At 34.6% G+C, this 21,471-nt stretch overlaps 2 protein-coding genes and 5 non-coding genes across 8 annotated transcripts; 1 reads left to right on the top strand and 6 right to left on the bottom strand.

Annotated features, from left to right (window-relative positions):
* Nucleotides 1–1,288: 1,288 nt before the first annotated feature.
* Nucleotides 1,289–5,579, top strand: LOC107795000 (chloroplast processing peptidase). Of its 2 annotated transcripts, none has more exons than XM_016617560.2 (5): nucleotides 1,289–1,921; nucleotides 3,127–3,264; nucleotides 4,717–4,803; nucleotides 4,997–5,064; nucleotides 5,147–5,579. In XM_016617560.2, exons 1-5 carry the CDS (start codon nucleotides 1,436–1,438, stop codon nucleotides 5,154–5,156), a joined length of 789 nt encoding a protein of 262 aa, XP_016473046.1. In that variant the 5' UTR covers nucleotides 1,289–1,435; the 3' UTR covers nucleotides 5,157–5,579. The 2 variants fall into 2 exon arrangements, with proteins under 2 accessions (XP_016473046.1, XP_016473045.1); XM_016617559.2 differs by having other exon boundaries at nucleotides 1,290–1,921; nucleotides 5,162–5,579.
* Nucleotides 5,580–6,914: 1,335 nt separating this feature from the next.
* LOC142163509 (uncharacterized) lies at nucleotides 6,915–7,460 on the bottom strand. Its single transcript, XM_075220802.1, has one exon. The coding sequence runs from the start codon at nucleotides 7,458–7,460 to the stop codon at nucleotides 6,915–6,917; it is 546 nt and encodes a 181-aa protein (XP_075076903.1).
* Nucleotides 7,461–17,062: 9,602 nt separating this feature from the next.
* On the bottom strand, nucleotides 17,063–17,155 carry LOC142163689 (small nucleolar RNA Z101). The gene has a single exon (XR_012694634.1). It is a non-coding gene; the product is annotated as a small nucleolar RNA Z101 (small nucleolar RNA).
* Nucleotides 17,156–17,215: 60 nt separating this feature from the next.
* Nucleotides 17,216–17,301, bottom strand: LOC142163702 (small nucleolar RNA snoR14). The gene has a single exon (XR_012694644.1). It is a non-coding gene; the product is annotated as a small nucleolar RNA snoR14 (small nucleolar RNA).
* A 161-nt stretch (nucleotides 17,302–17,462) lies between these two features.
* Nucleotides 17,463–17,543, bottom strand: LOC142163694 (small nucleolar RNA U61). Its single transcript, XR_012694636.1, has one exon. It is a non-coding gene; the product is annotated as a small nucleolar RNA U61 (small nucleolar RNA).
* Nucleotides 17,544–17,652: 109 nt separating this feature from the next.
* Nucleotides 17,653–17,753, bottom strand: LOC142163683 (small nucleolar RNA Z43). The gene has a single exon (XR_012694628.1). It is a non-coding gene; the product is annotated as a small nucleolar RNA Z43 (small nucleolar RNA).
* Nucleotides 17,754–17,854: 101 nt separating this feature from the next.
* On the bottom strand, nucleotides 17,855–17,948 carry LOC142163681 (small nucleolar RNA snR60/Z15/Z230/Z193/J17). Its single transcript, XR_012694626.1, has one exon. It is a non-coding gene; the product is annotated as a small nucleolar RNA snR60/Z15/Z230/Z193/J17 (small nucleolar RNA).
* Nucleotides 17,949–21,471: the final 3,523 nt, after the last annotated feature.

The raw sequence follows: 21,471 nt of genomic DNA, 5'->3' as shown, positions 1-21,471 counted from the left end.
TTAAATATATATTTATATATCAAGTTTAAAAATAATAAAGCATTAAATTTTTCTTGGGTCTTAGAATTATGAAAACTGTTACAAGCCAACAAGTAAGTAAATTCAAAACTCTAATTCCCAAACCTATTATGCTACTCCTATTGAAACTAAATTATTTCCCGCATATTCACTAGCAATACACAAGGTATTGTAGTGATTATGAGTAGCAAACTATAATGTAATACTTTTTCTTTCTTTCGTTTGATTTAGATTTATCTTTTTAAATATTTAATCTCCTATAGACTTTATTCTTGTGTCCCCTAACTTGGTTAATATCTTGCCACTCGTGTAATCTATATTTCTTTGTATTTGCTTAGCTTTTTTTAGGTAGAATACATCGGCAGACCATTAAACTTGTCATCTCTTTTCACTTTAATACTTTATCTTAATTAGTCTATTTCACTTACACCTTAACAAGGTCTTTACTGTGTCATTTAAATACAAAAATACTAACATGTTACCATTGATGTGGGCCCGAACTACAGGTGGAAACAAAAGACACTATTTCTAAAAAAAAAATCTATTTCTCTTATTCATCTTCTCAATGGGATACTATCACAACTCCTCTTCATATCATTTCTCCACTAATTTTTCGATATTGCCTTCAACCCCTCTATTTTTGTAGAGGGTGAAATATTGGAGGGAGCCGCCGAGAAGACGACGGAAGAAAGAGAGTTGTAAGAAGCATGGGGTGAACAGGGGACCGGTCGCCGATGGAAGAAATGAATCGGAGTAACAGGGATCTGTCGCCGGCGGGGAACTTGTAGAAGATTAAAGAGTGGTAGGGTGGGATTAAAAAGTGATAGGATGGTAGGGGTGGGAATTTGTATAAGATTAAAGAGGGGTCGTCTTGGAAGATGAGGAAGGGGTGGGTGAGGTTCTTATTTTTCTTTTATATTTTTAAATATTTTTTTAACTTTGTTGAAATTAAATCCATGTGTCCTCGTCTTATTCGTTACTTGGCGTGTGAATTACACGTATCTTTTATGTTTGGCTGCCTATTAAATTTTACGTCTAAATGACACAGTAATAACTTTGTTATAAGGTTTAAATGGAACAGACTCAAGATTAAATGTCATAGTGAAAAGAAAGGACAAGTTTAATGGTCTGTCGGTGTATTTTGCCTTTTTTGTTTTCAAAACTTTGTTGTAGAATATTAATGGATCTATACTTTAGCCATCTTTCATATTTTTTTAATTTATCACTTTTTAAAATATAAAATTATCTAAAAAGTTTTGCTAAGTCCTAATTTTGGTGATACATAATAGAATAACTGAAAAATTAGTATGTACCATTGCCCCCTAACCGAAATACACACGTAATTAGCTGCCAATTCAAATTTCAACACCTAAAGGGAACTCTAAACTGTTTCAGATAAAAATTTACATTCAATTCAATGATAGCTCTTCAGCTTCTCCTTCCATTATCTTCTCTTCAAAACCCTAACTTTACCTCAAAAACCCCAAATTTCTCACTTTCCAAATTCAACCCTTTATCTAAAACTTTCCAATTCAATGATACCCATTTCAATTTTTTCATCAGAACTCCCAAGATTCTAACTTTCAAGCAATTTAGATGTAAAAAAGCTAAAAATCAGAGCTTTATATGTAAAGGGGTCAAAAAAGACTCAAATGAAGAGACTTCAAAGGCAGTTTTGGACGGCGGCGGTGGTGGCGACGGCGGCGGAGGTGGTGGTGGAGATGATGAGCAAAATGGGGTTTTGCCAGAATGGCTGAATTTTAGTCCGGATGATGCAAAAACTGTCTTTTTAGCAGTGGCTGTATCACTTGCATTTAGGTCCTTTGTGGCTGAGCCACGGTTTATACCTTCTTTGTCCATGTATCCCACGTTTGATGTTGGCGATAGAATTGTAGCTGAAAAGGTAATTTTCTTGTTTTTTCTTTACTACTATATATTTGTTAACGTGCCGACCCCAACTTGTTTAATACTGAAACTTAGTTGTTGTATATGTTTGTGAATTTATTCCTCTTGTTGTTGAAGAAGTTGAACTTTGAAAGTTTAGTCGGATAAAGGAGGATGGTTAAGCTAGGTTGAATCATCTAAATGGATATAGGTGAATCATATAAGCTAATACCGACTTGTTTGGGATTGAGGTATAATTGATATATAAGGGGTGTTAATAAAGTTGGTCAGTTTTTCTTTTGATAACTATGGTGTTCGGGCGGCTTGTGCTCACCTCGAATATTCGACTAGGTACCTGCTATCTCCAACAACTCAAGTATTGGTTAACTCTGCCGGCCAAGGTTTAGGCAGATGGAAAGAAATCACCTAATATTTTCTTGTGCAATCATTTGAACCTGGTTTCCAAGGTTTGCAGACACTTTACTAACAAATAAGTGACACCCTTGGGCTGGTAACATTTTTGCTGAATATTTCCTTCTGATGTGACTGTTTTCAGTTGTTTTAGGTAAGTTTCATGTTGGAGATAGATTGAAATGTGGGGAATAGGATGGTTGCGGAATTTATGCTTCTATTATTGCTCCCTCCTGAGTGTCTGAATGTTGAATTAAAAATAAAAATGTCAGTATCAGTAAGTATAAATGTTGAAACGTGTTGTAGTTGAATTTGATTTTAGGATTGTAAGACTTATAGTAGTAGTGATTAGTGGTTAGTTTGCTATTATTTCAGTTTTAAATGCATCAAAATACCTTTTACTAGGTGTCAGAATAGTTTTAGATGGCTACCTGCAAATTGTATCTAAATTCCTTCCTATAGTCAATATTTGAAGTAAGTCGCATTGTGTTGCAATCATCTGAAGACAATTATTTGTGCTATGATGTCCGCTCCATATGTATTATCAGAGGCGGATCCAGGATTTGAAGTTTATGGGTTCCTATTGTAATATTAAATTAATATACAATAATAACTGGGTTCACAGTTATATATTTATTAATATTTAATGGATTTTTTAATAAAAGTACAGAGTCTACGCAAAAATTACTGGGTTCCCGGGAACCCAGTAGATATACTCTACATCCGCCACTGTGTATTATTTATTAGAATATGGCGGATCGATTATTTTAAAGTCATTTTTGTTTGTTAACTATGTTGTCTTGTGATTTACAGGTCAGCTACTATCTCAGAAAGCCTTGTCCCAATGATATAGTAATATTCAAAAGTCCTCCAGTCCTTCAGGAAGTAGGATACACAGATGACGATGTCTTTATTAAGAGGATTGTTGCCAAGGAAGGTGATATTGTCGAGGTGAGTTCACTAGATAATAGAAGCAGCATTACTACTTTTTAATTGTTGGGAACTTGAACTGCTTAGTTATGACTGATCACTTGGCATTTCATAGCCACCACTAGTTCTGTGACGTTGAGTTTCTAATAGCATTACGTGGATATAGATATAAGCATTGGCATTACCAAGTGGTCCAAGTTGGAATTGCAACCACAAGGCTGCAACTCTAATACACGGTGTATGTGCCACTTGAACTAGTATAAGTTTAGGTTGTCAAATAGTAGAATTCTTCTCCGATCTTTGCTCTTTTAGGAGAATTCCTGGTGAATTTGCGTATAAATTGATATTCACTTTGACCCCCAACGAGGTTCTTTTTGGTGTCTCATTACTCCCGTCCACTTTAATCACAAATTCGAAGCCCACCTCTCTTATTTTGTCCCAACCTAAGATAGTGTCCATTTCACTGAAATGGAAAAGTCTATTTAATAGGAGTACTTTAAAGAAGAAACTATATAGAATCCTCTTTTTTTTTTTTTTTTTTGGTGTATAGAATCCACTTTTAGACTTTCCATTGTAACTTTTCTTTTTTCATTCTTAAACAACGAAAAGATAACTCAAAATTTAAAACCTACTTTCCCATTTAATTATTCACATTGTCACTTTCTTTGTGTCAAATCAAAATTAGAGATTCAATTTGAGAGAGTAAATCTATTTACTAGTTAGGAACTTATCAGTTGTGTTTCCTCTAGGTTTATTATAGTAAAGGAAGGTCTAAGGGGAAGTTTTGTCTTCTTTCTTTCGTTTGCTATAGTGTTATCAAAGGCAAAAAGTGCAAAAATGCTCTAAGGTCGGTTAGGGCTTTAAGTGCAAATAAAGCGTGGGATTTGATGGAAAAAAGCGCAAAAGGAGAAAAATAATACTAATATGTATGTGTAGTCCAAGACTAAAGGGGAGCCTTGACATAACTGGTAACGTTATTGTCATGTGACCAGGAGGTCGCGGGTTGGAGTCGTGGAAACAGCATCTTGCAGAAATGTAGGGTAAGACTGTGTATAATAGACCCTTGTGGTCCGGCCCTTTCCCGGAACCCACGCATAGTGGGAGCTTAGTGCACCGGGCTGCCGTTTTGGTCAAAGACAATTATAAACATGAATAACAAATATATGGACAAGAAATTGAAAAAAAAAATTATGATAAAGTGAAATATCAATTATGTAGTGTGCGCTCATTGGCTAGGAAAAGTATCCCTTAAAGCCTTGATGCGCTCAACATGTTTTGCACCTTACTTCAAGGCTTAAGACCGCTTTAAGAGCGCATTTGATAACACCGCCACATGCACACTTGTTTCTTGTTGCTATTTTTTTCTTCTTTTTTTATTCCTTGGTTGCAATGTGGGGGAGGGGTTTATTACCGAATATCTGTCCAAGTTGAGCAATATAAAAGGAAATAATTTGGTTATTCTTGGTAGTGCAGGTTCATGAAGGAAAACTGATCATAAATGGGGTTGTGAGAAGTGAAGATTTTCTTCTCGAGGCACCCAAATACGAAATGACACCAGTGGTATGTTCCATTTTTTACCAATTCACCTAACTCAGCAATCAGCTTCCCTCCCAATCTCCTCCTTAGGAAGTTTTGACTAATACTAAAAGCCTAAAACCATCAAAGTTGTGGCCAAAGTGTGTTGTTTAATTTCCATTTAGTGTGAGAAGAATGCCTACTGTTCTTACTGTTTTCTGTTCATGTCCTACTGCAGCGTGTACCTGAGAATTCAGTTTTTGTGATGGGTGATAATCGGAATAACAGCTATGATTCGCATGTGTGGTGAGTTATCCGCTCTTTGAAAAAGCTAAGACCATCGCGTAAACTGCTTAGATTCATTAAACATGTGCATCTTATGTATCAGTCTTATTTAAAACAGGGGACCGCTACCTGCAAAGAACATAATAGGCAGATCAATATTTCGGTATTGGCCTCCAACAAGAATTGGCGGGACAGTTCTTCCTCAAGGTTGTGCTGTCGACAAGCAGGAAAATAGTTTAGCGCCACAGTAGGTTACCTAGCCTGAAAACTTAGGCCACAGTTTCTCCTTTCTTCTTTTTGGTGGTTTTCTTTGTTCTACTCTCTTTCTGCTTTCGGAATTGACATGAAAATGTAAAAATAATTATTTATTCAACTTAGGGCACTGCAATTACTGCAGAGCTGATAACATGTCTAGTTTGAGGTAGGATGTATTGTATATTAGCAGGCATTTGACTCAGTTCTCCTTTCTAATAATCTCTCCTTCCATTTCTTAAATGGCATCAATGATTCTCAATGGAAATGCATTGGCTCATTAATTGAGTTCCTTGACATGACACCTTTCTTCCCCCCTCCCCCCCCCCCCCCGTTTTTCTTTTTCTTGACTTAAAAAGTTAATAATGACATTTCTCTTGGTAAGTACACTCAAATCACTCTATAACAGTTTCGTTTGTTCCAGATTTTTTTGGTTGTTATAACGAAGTGTTGTTATAGCGGAACATATATTATAACATAGCATGAAAATTGGTTCCAAAAGAAACTTGATTTTTATAGTGAATGATTATTATATAGCGTTGCTGTAATAGAAAAATCTGACAGTATTTGACAAACTAGAAGTTGCTGGGAGATCTTCTGTTTTTGTCTCTCTTAAAAACCATGCTCTTTGTATGGAATCTCTTTGCATGGTGACTTATGTGTGAGACTGGGACGTGCTCAGGTGCATGGACCATAGCTTTTTTGATATTGGAGAACCTCGGACGCCGTGAAGGCCGCTCGGTTTCATATGTGACAATTCCAAAATCTTTCTGAAACTATCCTTTGTCAATTGTAATAAAAGAGGTGAAGTCACTTGACACCTATTCTAGTGAGAGATAGTAGGTACACAATAAAATAATTAAATTAAGGAAAAAATTATATAGTATAGTCGCTTTTAAAAATAATAACCATCAAAATATATATTTTTTGTATATATTAACGTATAATATCCATATAATGTACATAATTTAGACATATTTTTTTGTAAATTTGGCTAGCAATTGTAATTATTTTTGGCCAATCGGCCAGAGTGTAACTTGCCCATTGGTTATCCAACTACATATTGGACCTAAAGGAGCAACATATTTGCTTAAGCAATCCATCTTTTAACTTTAGTTAACAATGAAATTTACCTTATTAACCATTACTATCTCTTTAATTTGTAACACATTCTACAAGACTTTTACTCCAAAGATAACTTTGAGGGAAAAAAAAGAGTAAATTCCATCTTGATATTTCAAAATAATTAAATAGTGGACCACAAAAAAAAAATCAAAAATCAATAAAAATGGACAGGAGGGAGTAGTTTTTTATTAGACTTATTGCTTAGTTTAGGTCAATGTTTGTCCATTCAAGTTTCCATGCTTTGTGCTATCATTTATCATACTGAAATTATGCAGTAAAAATTTAATATATATTCATCTTGTGGAGGTAAATACGCTTTTTTCCTCGGCTAGCCACTTCTAAGCCTCACTAATTGCCTTCCCTTACTAAATATTCTGATTTTCAAAATCTAACTTTAGTTTTTTTTTTGAGTAGTAATAGGATTATATATATATATATATATATATATATATATATATATATAATAGTTAATACTATATTCTTATGCATTGACCTCAAGCATTTTCATTATTTTGGGATAGACCTATATGCAAAATAGAGTTACTAGGGATGTTTTGGTTGCCCATTGCTTTTAGCATATTACAAGCAGAAATAGATAATTCCTTTGAGCATTTACTAGTCCCGCTCATGTCCATGGCCAGCATTTGTTGTACACAAAACGGCGGTACAACATATAGTTTTAGTTCTTCTGGCTTATAATCTTTTTCTTTGTTTTTTGCTTCCTTAGTTAATGCATCTGCGATTGCATTTCCTTCTCTAAAGTTATGCCGTAGTAGTAGGTGCTTCTCCTGGCGTCTTAACAACTTGCAAGAGTATATTAGATTGGCTAGTGTGCTATGACCATTGTTGATTGCATTGATAACATCGGTTGAGTCAGTTTCCACTTTCAATGGAAATAGTTTGAACCTGTGCGCCACTTGTAGTCCGTCATATAGTGCCTGCAATTCAGTGTGAAGGGGAAAAAGACTATAACAAGATTTCTGAAATCCTATTATCCATTTTCCTGAGGAGTCCCGGAAAATACCACTTATGCCACTCATTTTTTTATCAAATGCCCCGTCGATATTAAGCTTAGTCCAGCCTGTTTGGGGAGGGTGCCATTTAATATTGATTTTGTTCTTAAGATGTGTGGTGACCATTCTTGAGTTCATGAAATGGAACTCTATGGATTGATTTATTAGTCTTTGGAGGTTGGGAGTGTTAGTAGTGTTGTTGCAGTTGTTATTATTCCGGTTAATCCATATTCCCCATATGATAAAAGGAAAGAGTTGATGCCAGTTGATATAGGGAGATTGGAAGCTAGTATTGCTATCTTTTAGATGTCTTAGACAGTGCTAATTGTTTGGGGGAGTGGGGTTCCTGATACCTAGATCCTCCCATAGGGTTTTAACAATGGAACAATTTGTGAAGATGTGTGTGATGGATTCATCTTCATTATGGCACATGGGGCATTGTTTATCTATATTAATACCAATGTGATAAAGATATTGACGACATGGAATTCTATTATGGAGACATTGCCAGAGATTTTATTTTATTTTATTAGGGCAATGTAGTTTCCAGATCCACTTGAAGTCATATTGATGGTTAGTGCTTATTTGGAGTAATTTAGAGCATGATTTACTGGTGTAGCAGCCATTAGAATTAAGGTTCCATATCGGAGTATCACAGCAGCCAGATTTCAGAGGCATTGGAATTTGGTTGATACTAGTAGTTATATCCTTTCGAATTTTGAAGGATATTTTATTAAGGTCCCAATGGTTGTCAGAAATGATGTCTTTAATCTTCATGGTTTCTTCTTGTTTTTTGAGGGGACCTTGGATAGTCAAACGAAATGGCTGGTGGTCTGGTATCCATTTGGAGTGCCAAACACTGAGGCCCGAACTTTTGCTAGGTTGCCAAGTGATACCTTTGGAACAAATGGACCAACCTCTAGTGATACTTTTCCAAATGAAAGAAGTATTAATAAGGGGTTTGTTACTGGCATATTTTTTGATGAGGATTTTGGACCAGAGAGCTGAGGCATTAGTCATGACTCTCCATGCAAGGTTACTTGAGGAGAGTAAATTCTTATTTTTAGCTGATTGCAGTCCGAGGCCTCCTTGATCTTTTTTAGTTGTAACATTGGACTAGTTAATGTAGTGCATTTTTCTTGATTCATTGGTGGTTCCCCAAATGAAGTTGCGTTGGATTCGGTCTATTTCCTTAAGAGTTTTTACTGGGAGGTACGTGTAGTGCATTACATGACTAGGGATAGAGTTTAAAGTGGAGATTGCCAGAGTTGTCCTCCCAGCAATATTGAGGAATTTAGCTTTCCAAGAAGATAGTTTTTATGCATGTTTTCAATAATGAATTGGTAGTCTTTGTTGGATGGTTGATTGTGGAGAATAGGGTATCCTAGGTATTTCCCAAAATAGCTGCTTATTTTGATGTTGAAGATATTGACAACTCTTTTTGCTAAAGTAGGAGGATAGTTTTTGGATAGGATTAATTTAGATTTTTGATGATTTATTTTCTGCCCGGAGAGGTTGCAAAAAAGATCAAGGCTCTTTTTTATAGAGTTGCAAGATTTCTCATCAACTCTAGCCATCAGGGTGAGGTCATCAGCAAAAATAAGTGGGAAATGTCAGGGTCTCCCGGGCTTAGGTGAATTGGGTCTCATTGACAGATATCTACCGGTGAGATATAAGTCTTGAAAACATTTCCATGCAAAGTATGAAATATAAGGGGATGGGGGCACCCTTGTCTAATTCCTCTACTTGGACTGAAAAACTTCGTGACAGAACCATTGACTAAGATTGCTATATTGCTAGTGCAGACATAATTAATTTTGAGATTGATTTTGGAAACTTGAAGTACTTAAGGGTTCGATGGATAAAGGACCATTCTAGGCGATCAAAAGCTTTTTCTAAATCCAATTTCAGGATCATATTGGCTTTTTTCCCTTTTATTTTCTTTAATTGGTTAATGATCTCTTGCAATATGATAGCATTGTCGTTATTTCTCCTCCCCTTGATGAAGCTAGCCTGATATGGGGAGATTAATTCATTTAGAAAAGGTTTTATTCTATTGGCAATATTTTTTGTAATAATCTTGTAAATAGTGTTACAAAGACCTATAGGTCTAAAGTTTTTTAGGTTGTTTGCATTAATGATTTTTGGGATTAGGCAGATATAGGTTTTATTCAAATCTTTTGGGATGGAGTTATTTTTGAAGATTTGCGTGCAGATATTGATGACAGAAGGCCCCACTATGTTCCAATATTTCTGGTAGAAAAAAGGGTGAATATCGTCCGAACTTGGTGCCGTATAAGGTTTAAAAGAAAAGATAGCTCTTGTAACCTCAGAGGTGAGAAGAGGATTATCCAAACTTCTTAGGTCAGTTGTTTGGAAGTTTGTTGGATCTCGGCAGATACTTAGCCAGTCTGAATATTCATGGGAAGTTGTGAAATTGTTAAGGAAGAAATTTTAGGTGTGTTTTAGAATTTCTAAAGGGTCATTGATCCAGTTACCTTGGTCGTCTTTGAAGAAAGAGATTCTATTGGTTCTTCTGTTATTAGTGGCCATAATGTGGAAGAATTTTGTATTAGCATCTCCCTCTTGAATCCACGATATTCTAGCTCTCAGTTTCCAATAATCATCTTCAATTTTTAGGAAGTTACTATATTCTAATTGGAGGGATCGTTCCAATTCTTGGAGAAAGGTACTATAGGGGTAACTTGAATCTTGAATACCTTTTATCCTAGCAAGAATTCTTTTTTTTCTTTTTAAAAATATCACCAAAAATGTTATTTTTCCATTCTTTAACACTGTTAATGAAGGTGCTAGAAGAATCCTGGTAATTTGAGTTAATCCAATTTTCTTTAACTAGATTGTTAAGGCTGGATGGCGGCACCAAAAAGTTTCCAATCTAAAAGGCTTATTAGGGATATTTGATTTTTTGGGGACTAATTGAAGCAGTAATGGGTTATGATTAGAATGAGTTTTGGGCAAGTGTGTGACGGTTGCTTCTGGAAAATAATTTATTCAATCGCTATTTGCAAAGACTTTGTCAAGTCTTTCCATTATTAGCCCCTTATTTTTCCTCCTATGATTACTCCAAGTGTATTTACTACCCTTAAACCCAAGGTCAATTAGGCCACATTTGTTGATGCAATCCCAAAGGTGCCTAGTACGATTTCTATTCATATTGTTTCCTCCAACTTTTTCACTAGAGTTTAGGACATTATTAAAATCTCCTCCAACAAGCCAAGGGCCTGAAAAAAATTTATTTTGCAAGTTGATAAGATTACTCCACATTTCATTTCTAAGGTGAACCTTATTACTAGCATAGATAGAAGTAAAAAGCCAAGACTTGTGGGTGGGAATTACCTCAATGACAACACTGATCTCTTGATTCCTACGCACAAAGCTATGAACACTCACGAGGTATGATTCCAAAGGATGACCATGCCACCGAATTGACCATTAGCCGGGATTTCAATCATGTCAGTGAATCCAAAAGGGTTGAGAAGAGGCATGTGGTTATCCATTCTTGTTTCCAAGAGTGTAACCATGCAAGGGTGGTGAGTGTCGATCATCTCCCTGAAGTGCATCCTGAAGTTATCTCTATTACCCCCTCTTGCGTTCCAGATTATGAAAGAAATGACCCTATTCATGTTTAGATTCCACTTGTGTAGGTCCCTATTCTCTTGCACCCTTGGTGCATGTATTGGGTTCCTCCTCTAAAATGGAACTAGTATCATTGCATGATGTCCCACAATTGGGTCTGCTGAGGGCCTAATATCCATGGTGCACTTGTAGAGTGCCACCAGACACTTGAGAATCTGCCTCTGTTCTTGCCTTTCCATGAAGATGAATACTTTTATCTCGTCTAGGTTTGAACTTTCCATTGTCAGTTCTGGGATTAAGTTGATATCCTCCGCTGCTTCTTCCATTAGTTCCTCTTGGGGAGGTATGTTGTTTGGTGCATGGGGGTGTACTGGAGGTTGCTGAGTGTTTGGATGAACATGTTGTGCATTTGGAGCTAGGTTCTGGGCTGCATGGGCATCCCATGGTGTGAAGATGGGATTGATGTTGGTAGAAATTTCTGGGGTGAAGAAGGGCAGGTCTAGTGGTAGAGGGTTTTGGATTGGAACAAAGTGTGGGGGGTTGATTCCATTCCCCCATCAAAGTCTGAGATGCAGTTAGTGGTAGGTTTGGTGCAATTGGATGGAGAACATTGTTCAGCCAAAGATGATTTATATAGTTGTTCATTGACAACCGTATCCCTTCCGAGATCAGTTGCGCAAGATAGTGAGAGTTGTGGATCACGATCACTGTCTCTCTCCCATTCAACATGATGTTGAAGGAGATGGCATGTCCCATTAGGCCCAGTTCCACCAGGAAAGTGGTTGGTGGTTCTTCGGCATTGGGGGTTGAATGAAGATTGTGGGGGGGGGGGGTGTTTGTTTGTGGGTTGTTGGTTTGCCATTGAGAGTGAGTGGTTCAGGCGTATGATTTGAAGAATCCTGAATCTTCGCCTGTTGGAAGGTGGTAGTCTTGGCATTTTCTGATGATGGTGTGAGACTTATAGAAGGAGTTGGGATCTTGTTGTTGCCTTGGTAATTTACAGTATCAGTTTCAATGATTGAAAAATCCTTTTGCATGCTATTTGTAAGGGATAGCGTATTGGGTGTGTGTTGGCGGGTAGCAGCTAGGTTTTGATCTACGTGTTTTATGGTATTGGCCATTTAGAGAGGGGTTGTCGTAGTGTGACAGGTGTGTTGTTTTATTAGAAGCATGCAATGGATAATTATGTAATGTTTTAGGGGATTTTCAGTAGTAGGGATGTTATTTGGAGGGGAGGGGTTACTTAGTTTCGATAGAATGTTGGGGGTGTAGGGCCTACTGTTAGGCTCGTGGCTAGTGCTTTTTTCCCCATGTGGATATAGGATCATTAGTATCTTGATTAGTGTAAATCTGGTGTTTGGTTTTATCCAAAACCATGTCTTGTTCCATTAAGGAGGAAAATTGGTTTTTGACAAGGGTAGGGTTTTGTCTAATGGGTTCATTATCAATTTTGTTAGGCAGATTTATTCCAGTTAGATTTTCCCCTGATTGATTCATATTTTGACGAACTTTGTAATTGAGAGTTTGGGTGGATAAGAACTTACCTGTAGTGCATAAAAAATGTTTACATTGATACTTGTTCTTGCTGGAGGATCCTTGATTTTGATCGTCCCTTGTCTTTTTTTCCCCTTATTGAAGCTAATTGTCTTCCACTCTTCCTTGGAAGTTGATTGTTGTTCTTGCATGGCACTATTTTCCCCTTTTCTTTGCTCTTCTCGTTACTATTGAAGGTTCTGCTTGTTTCTACCTTATTTTGCATTCACTAGTCGAATGGCCAAGGTAACCACAGTTTTTGCATAAGAGTCTTTCACACTCATAAAGAATTTCTTGTTTATGGGACCCAATCCATACACTGGATTTAGCTTGTTTGTGTAAAGGAAGTTCGACACAGATCCTTGCATAACGCCTACGTAAAGCTGCTGAAGTGCAGACGTCCACTTTTAGCAATCGACCAATTGTGTTTCCCACTTTTTATAGTATCTTCTCATCATAGAACTCTGTGGGGAGCTGTGGTAAACGTATCCAAATAGCAGTGAGAGTTTGATTTGCTTTTGAAGGGACAAAGTTGGGTTCCTATCGTCTAGGTTTGAACTTTCCATTATCAGTTCTGGGATTAAGTTGATATCCTCCGCTGCTTCTTCCATTAGTTCCTCTTGGGGAGGTATGTTGTTTGGTGCATGGTGGTGTACTGGAGGTTGCTGAGTGTTTGGATGAACATGTTGTGCATTTGGAGCTAGGTTCTGGGCTGCATGGGCATCCCATGGTGTGAAGATGGGATTGATGTTGGTAGAAATTTCTGGGGTGAAGAAGGGCAGGTCTAGTGGTAGAGGGTTTTGGATTGGAACAAAGTGTGGGGGGTTGATTCCATTCCCCCATCAAAGTCTGAGATGCAGTTAGTGGTAGGTTTGGTGCAATTGGATGGAGAACATTGTTCAGCCAAAGATGATTTATATAGTTGTTCATTGACAACCGTATCCCTTCTGAGATCAGTTGCGCGAGATAGTGAGAGTTGTGGATCACGATCACTGTCTCTCTCCCATTCAACATGATGTTGAAGGAGATGTCATGTCCCATTAGGCCCAGTTCCACCAGGAAAGTGGTTGGTGGTTCTTCGGCATTGGGGGTTGAATGAAGATTGTGGGGGGGGGATGTTTGTTTGTGGGTTGTTGGTTTGCCATTGAGAGTGAGTGGTTCAGGCGTATGATTTGAAGAATCCTGAATCTTCGCCTGTTGGAAGGTGGTAGTCTTGGCATTTTCTGATGATGGTGTGAGACTTATAGAAGGAGTTGGGATCTTGTTGTTGCCTTGGTAATTTACAGTATCAGTTTCAATGATTGAAAAATCCTTTTGCATGCTATTTGTAAGGGATAGCGTATTAGGTGTGTGTTGGAGGGTAGCAGCTAGGTTTTGATCTACGTGTTTTATGGTATTGGCCATTTAGAGAGAGGGGTTGTCGTAGTGTGACAGGTGTGTTGTTTATTAGAAACATGCAATGGATAATTATGTAATGTTTTAGGGGGTTTTTCAGTAGTAGGGATGTTATTTGGGGGGGAGGGGTTACTTAGTTTCGATAGAATGTTGGGGGTGTAGGGCCTACTGTTAGGCTCGTGGCTAGTGCTTTTTTCCCCAGTCGATAGATAAGTGGATATAGGATCATTAGTATCTTGATTAGTGTAAATCTGGTGTTTGGTTTCATCCAAAACCATGTCTTGTTCCATTAAGGAGGAAAATTGGTTTTTGACAAGGGTAGGGTTTTGTCTAATGGGTTCATTATCAATTTTGTTAGGCAGATTTATTCCAGTTAGATTTTCCCCTGATTGATTCATATTTTGACGAACTTTGTAATTGAGAGTTTGGGTGGATAAGAACTTACCTGTAGTAGCATAAAAAATGGTTACATTGATACTTGTTCTTGCTGGAGGATCCTTGATTTTGATCGTCCCCTGTCTTTTTTTCCCCTTATTGAGCTAATTGTCTTCCACTCTTCCTTGGCTGTTGATTGTTGTTCTTGCATGGCACTATTTCCCCCTTTTCCTTGCTCTTCTCGTTACTATTGAAGGTTCTGCTTGTTTCTACCTTATTTTGCATTCACTAGTCGAATGGCCAAGGTAACCACAGTTTTTGCATAAGAGTCTTTCACACTCATAAAGAATTTCTTGTTTATGGGACCCAATCCATACACTGGATTTAGCTTGTTTGTGTAAAGGAAGTTCGACACAGATCCTTGCATAACGCCTACGTAAAGCTGCTGAAGTGCAGACGTCCACTTTTAGCAATCGACCAATTGTGTTTCCCACTCTTTATAGTATCTTCTCATCATAGAACTCTGTGGGGAGCTGTGGTAAACGTATCCAAATAGCAGTGAGAGTTTGATTTGCTTTTGAAGGGACAAAGTTGGGTTCCTATCGTTGTACTGATAAGAAGTGCCCAAAGATAAACCAGGACCGTTGTGTAGAGCATTAGTCATGCTTTCTTCTTTAGTGAGCATTAGTCATTAGTCCTCACTGAGGTCAATTAGAGGAAAGGGTTCCGACGATTTCCAGATCTCATTCAGTTTTCTTTTTAATATTTGGTGCAATATTTTTTTACCTTGAAGGTTGATAATGACTGAAAATCTCCATGGAGGTTTTGGAGAGACTTCCTCTTGGTTATTGATTGGTTCCATTGATGGCTGGTAAAGGTTTAACTGTGGAAGATCAATTGTGTTTTCTACTTTTAGTTGAATCTCAAATTGCAACAAAATTCTATTACATTTCTTCAATTTCATACGTCAATCTAGACTATCATAAAAATATAAAAAATCCATTTCGCGCTTGATCACTTCAAAGAAACGATAGAGTAATTGATAGGGTATATCTTAGAAAATAGTGCCATCAGGCATCAAGTTTACGATATGGCATTCATCAATTTTCCTTTCACAAAAAATGTAAAATAGATTTAAATAACACAATTTCACAACTTAAATGAGAAATCGAGCATCAATAATCACAATATTTTGAAGCTAAACGTAGCATTTTTACGTACTAATGATTCTAACCCTTACCATTGTAAAGTTTGGAGAGGGATAAAATGTACACAACCTTTACTATTTTGGGGACAAAAATGGGGAAATTTCAAGGATAAGATTTTTCTTCCCATTTACTATTCCCCATTAAAATATTATTATTATTTACTCATATAATTTATATTTTTATATATACATAAATTATGTTTATATAATATATTTACCTAATTAATTTTTCATTTTAACTTTGACGTATAATTTTGAAAAATTAATAATCGTGCATCTATTTTTTTTTATGTAAAATTGGAAATATATTAAATTAAAATACATTAAAATTAAAAATACATTAAAATTAGAAATACATTAAAATTGAAAATACATTAAATTAAAAGTTATCCATTTTTTAAATGGATAATTGCTTACAAATTACATTATTTAAAATTTTATGGAATTGTTTTAATAGAAATTACAAATTAATAAAAAAAAGATAGAATTTCTTTAATAGAAATAAGAAAATAAAATTTAAATGAAAGATAATAATATAATATTAAAGAGAGAGAAGAATATAAAATGGAATATTCTTTTTTGGAGTAAACAATGGAGTAATGGTTGGAGTAACTTTACTCCCAATGAGAACCTACCTAGCAAAGGTTGGAAATGCCCTTATATCCAACCTACCCCATTTTTTGGTCCCCAAAATAAAAAATTTCAAATTTTGGGAACAACTTACTCCAACCATTCCTCAATTTTTTTTCCCCAAAAGAAAATATTTTTTTTACATTTTTCTCTCTTTTATATTATATTATTATGATTACTATCTTTCATTTAAATTTTATTTTTTAATTTTCATTAAACAAATTCTATCTTTTATTTTAATTAATTTCTAATTTTCATTAAAACAATTTCATAAATTAAAATAATATAATTTATAAGCAATTCATTCAAAATATTACATAAATATTCAACTTTAACCTCTAGTATTCTACCATAAATGATGTATTAATGCATTACGCTCATTCTCAATTATCATGTTGACCAATATAATACATATAGTTAGTATAACATTAACTTACAATTTTACATAAAAATAATAAATACACGAAAATTAATTTATCAAAATTATACACTAAAGTTAAAATGTAAAACTAATATTATAAGGATATTACATAAATATAATTATGTATATATAAAGAGATAAATTAAAAGAAATAATAATGGAATAATAATAAAATATGTATAAATAGTAACAAGAGAAATGAACAGTAACTGGATAAATATGAACACTATTCAAACCCGTTTTTGGAGACAAAAAATGAGGGAGGATTAGAGCTCTATTATGGCAAATATTGCCCCTATTATTAAAAAATGGGAAGGATGGGAGATGACCTCAAAACTGATTAAATTTCTCTTTTCAAGATCGAGATTGCTGCTAACATTTTAGGATCCTCAACTAAAATATATTCTAAAGTCAAATTTTAATTTTAATAAGTATTACTAACAGTTAACGGTAAAAAAGACACAAATTTTTTAAGGGCATCAGTTCTCCAAGGTTATAGCATCAATAAAAATTCAGACGCAAATTACCCAATTACGATATAATAAGATTCATCATTTGCCCCTTAAATTTTTTTAATTATAAAAAAATAATAAACAAAAAAGACAGTTAAAAGGAGTTTAATTAAAGATCAGAACCTGTCGGGATTCACTCTTTACATCATGATAATGTATTCAGTGGATTGACAGACATGAATTCTATCATCACTTCTTTCCTCCTCAATAAATTACAATTATCAAATAACCATTAAAATTCAGTATCGCTAAAATTGTAAAAGTAATTAAAAACTACGTTTAATAAATATTTAGCACTAATTCAAAAGTACTGAAATTTAATAGTCATAAATATTAACATAGTAAAAAAATGATTAAAAGTGCTCAGAACTTCTTAGAGGGTAGTGTAAACCATCACAGACCAAAAGTCTCCGACACAAATGAAATTTTCATCATAGCACCACAATGGCCAAAAATAATTTTTTTTTGAATAAATGAAATATAAAATTACAAATTTAACTAACCATATAATAAAAATAAGTGAATTAAATATAAGAATTTTAAATTGGAGGACTCAGTTTATGGGTGGTGATATATCAGAATGGTCGTCAAGGTAGTTTTTAAATACCATTACGACGAACGAGACCAATTGATATGAGTCGTCACTGTCCAATTAACCATTTTAATGTAAAAAATTTAACCAAAATAATTTACCTAAAAGCAAAAAATTAGCATTTTAAATATTTTACATTTTATTTAATCTAAGTGAAGAAAGAGTCATCAGATAGGAGCGAAAGACTAAAAAGAAGTTTTAAAATCATAAAAGATTTCATTTGAACTATGCTTCTAATCATCATATGACCCAGTAATATAATAAAAGGATTAACGAGAAAAATAAATAGAAATAAAATATTTATTGGCCTCATAGAGAAGATTAGGTTAACAACATGATAAATTCAGACATATGCTTGTCTATAAAAGAATTTTAATCATTGGCCAAAATGATAATTAACACAAATAAATTTTTAAAAAAATCACAGCTAGAAAATAAATGGATTTTTGAGAACTATGTTTGAGCTGAAAGCAAAAAAGTGAAGGGGCAGAGCTTACCAATGGACGAGCTGAAACAGTAAAACCCTAGAGAGCAGAAGAGAGAATGATTAGACTTTGGGAAGGAAGTTGCTTTATATAGAGAAGAATGAAGGGGGCTAGGGTTTTAGGCTTAGGTTTTGGAGAGAGGTTTTGCTGGATTGGGCCGCAATACTGATGGGCCTGTTGTGTGGGCTAACGGCAATTTGCTTGGTCAAAAATCACTTTTAGCTCACTGTCGAAATTATTTATATTCAATAGTCGCAAAAATATATAAAATTTATATAAAATATATATATATATAACAAAAACAAACCCAGTATTTTTTTACCAGGTGGGGTCTGGGGAGGGTAGTCTGTACGCAGACCTTACCCCTACCTAACAGGTAGAGAGGCTGTTTCCAATAGATCCTCGGCTCAGGAAGGGTAATAAGAAGAATAGGAAAGGAAGAAACTTAATACTAGAAGAAAATGAAGACAAGGATATATTAGAAAAAGACTATACTTTAATAGATATCGAAACAGAATTATATAATTTTAAAACAGGAATTAAAAAAAATAGGAATAATAAAAAATGAAAAGGATCTAGATAATATAATAAAAATATTAGATGAAATAGAAATAATAAGAGAAAAACCTTTAAATCATTGGGAAAACAATAAAGTTATGTATAAATTAGATATAATTAATCCAGAATATATAATTAAAACAGCTTCAATAGAAGCTACAAATCAAGATTTAGAAGACTTTAAAATTCAAATTAAAGAACTCATGAATTCAGGAGTGATAAGGAGATCTACTTCTAACATAGGTCAGCAACTTTCATGGTTAGAAATCATAGTGAAATAACAAGAGAAAAACAAGAATGGTAATAAACTAGTTTCTGCAGATCAACTGTGTATACAACACAAAGTTATGACAAGCATGAATATAAAAATAAAAAATAAAAAAAATATAATCCTCAATATAATAGGGGATATAATAGAAAAAATTATTATATCAAATCTCCGGGTTTATACCCTCAAAGCCAGAGTTAAAACTGTTACTTACCTCAATAGCATAAAATCCTACTCTGGGATGCCCTCGTCTCTGAACCCGGTCTCCAAAAGTTCTGAATCTAACCATAATCAGATTAATACCATCAACATGTGCTAAAGAATCGAATTCCACAATAAAAACTACAAAATATGTCAAAAATCCGAAATCGGTCAAAATCGGGCCCACGTCTCGGAATCGGTCAAAAATGGCAGAATCAAAACCCTCGTCCTCTCCCGAATCTAACCATATAAAATTTATCAAAATCGGACTCTGTTTTGTTCCTCAAATCCCTACCTAAAACTCTCCAAAACTCAAGTCCTAACTCCTTCAATTTTACTTTGAACTCATCAATCAAATCCCAAAAACGAAGATGGATTCATGAAATATAACCAAAACCGAGTATAGAACACTTACGTCAATCCCTATGGTGAAAATCGCCCAAATCCGAGCTCCCCAACTCAAAATATGACAGAATGAACAAACTCTTGCTTTATATATTTTTTCTGGCAGTTATTTTGCCTCGTTTCTTGTGCCAAATGATCTCAAAACTCGTTTTTATACCTCCAATGGATTCCTTTGAAATTCTAGTCAAGTTAGGATTTTTAATCACTCAATTTGACCTTATAATGAATGAGATATGTTGGTTTCAATATTTGCAAATAATGCAGATTTTTAAATACATTATCAGTGACAAATTTGTAATTAAACTGAAAAATCTGGCAAACTAATTCCAAATTCGACGATTCTTTTGCTACGGGTCTATTATTACGACACATATCTAATGCTTCAATCAAAAAGACATTGGAGCTCGTTTGTTCAATATGATATCATTTATGCTCGAAGAAACGGTATCGAAACATAAGAAAAACGAGCACAACACAACTCAAACCTATCTGAATCTCACCTGAGACCCTCAGGACCTCAACCAATAATTTCAACAAGTCATATATCACTACTCGAACTTAGTCGAACCTCCAGAACACCTAAAACAACACCAAAACACCAAATCAATCTCAAATTCAAGCTTAAGAACTTTTAAACTTCCAACTTTCGCCAATTCAAGCTTAATTCTACCACGGACCTCCAAATTATATTTCGGACACACTCCTAAGTCTAAAATCATCCAACGAAGCTAATCAAATCATAAACATCCAAATCCGAATTCGTTTACTCATAAGTCAACTTCCAATGACTTTTCTAACTTAGCTTTCTAACTAAAAGACTAAGTATTCAGTTCACTCCAAACCTACTCTGAACCCAAACCTACTAACTCGATACAACTCAACACAGCTGAACAACACATAAATAAGCATAAATGGGGGAAATGGGGCTATAACTCTCAGAACAAACGACCGGGTCGTTACAATGTGTTAGTTTTATTATAATTTTATATGTTAGTTTGTAAATTAAATAATTAATTTTTATAAATAAAGATCCATATATGGGTTCCAGGCTCGATATTTGCGGCCCAGTAGCACCAAGATATCCTAAATTCTTCCATGTGTTAGTTTTATTATAATTTTATATGTTAGTTTGTAAATTAAATAATTATTTTTTATAATTAAATATTCACATATGGGTTCCAGGCTCGATACTTGGAGTCTAGTAGCACCAATTTATTCTATGTGTTAGTTTTATTATTTTACATGTTAGTTTTATAATTTATATGTTTGTTTGTAAATTAAATAATTAATATTTATAATTATACAATATTTAATTATTAAAGATTCATATATGGGTTCCAGACTCGATATTTGCAGTCCAGCAGCACCAAATATATGTTGACTATAATTGGGTAGTTTGTGTTTGATCTATCAGTTATTTTAACGTATTTTTGAGTATAAGAGATACTTAAACTGCAGGGAAACTACGCTAAAATGCACTATATTTTACTACGCTAAAAGGTACTACATTATACTACGCTAAAAGGCACTACATTTTACTACGCTAAAAGGCATTACATTTTACTACCCTAAAAGACACTATATTACTAGTTTTTAAGCAAATAAATAATTTAAACCAGATAAAACACAACAAATACAGTATAATCACAAAAATACATATAAAACAGTAATAGTAATTTATTAAAATTTTTATTAACAAATAATAACGATTTCATAATTTTTACGACATTAATATCTTAGTCCGCATAAAAATAATATATCAATTTAATCGCAAAAAAACACATAAAATAACATACAACACATTCAAAACAACTAATATGCATTATTTATACGAGTTTGGACATAAAATAAATCGGTAT

Source organism: Nicotiana tabacum, chromosome 8 (assembly GCF_000715075.1).
Source record: "Nicotiana tabacum cultivar K326 chromosome 8, ASM71507v2, whole genome shotgun sequence".
NCBI classification, from domain to species: domain Eukaryota; kingdom Viridiplantae; phylum Streptophyta; class Magnoliopsida; order Solanales; family Solanaceae; genus Nicotiana; species Nicotiana tabacum.
This window is presented reverse-complemented; position numbering and strand designations above follow the sequence as displayed.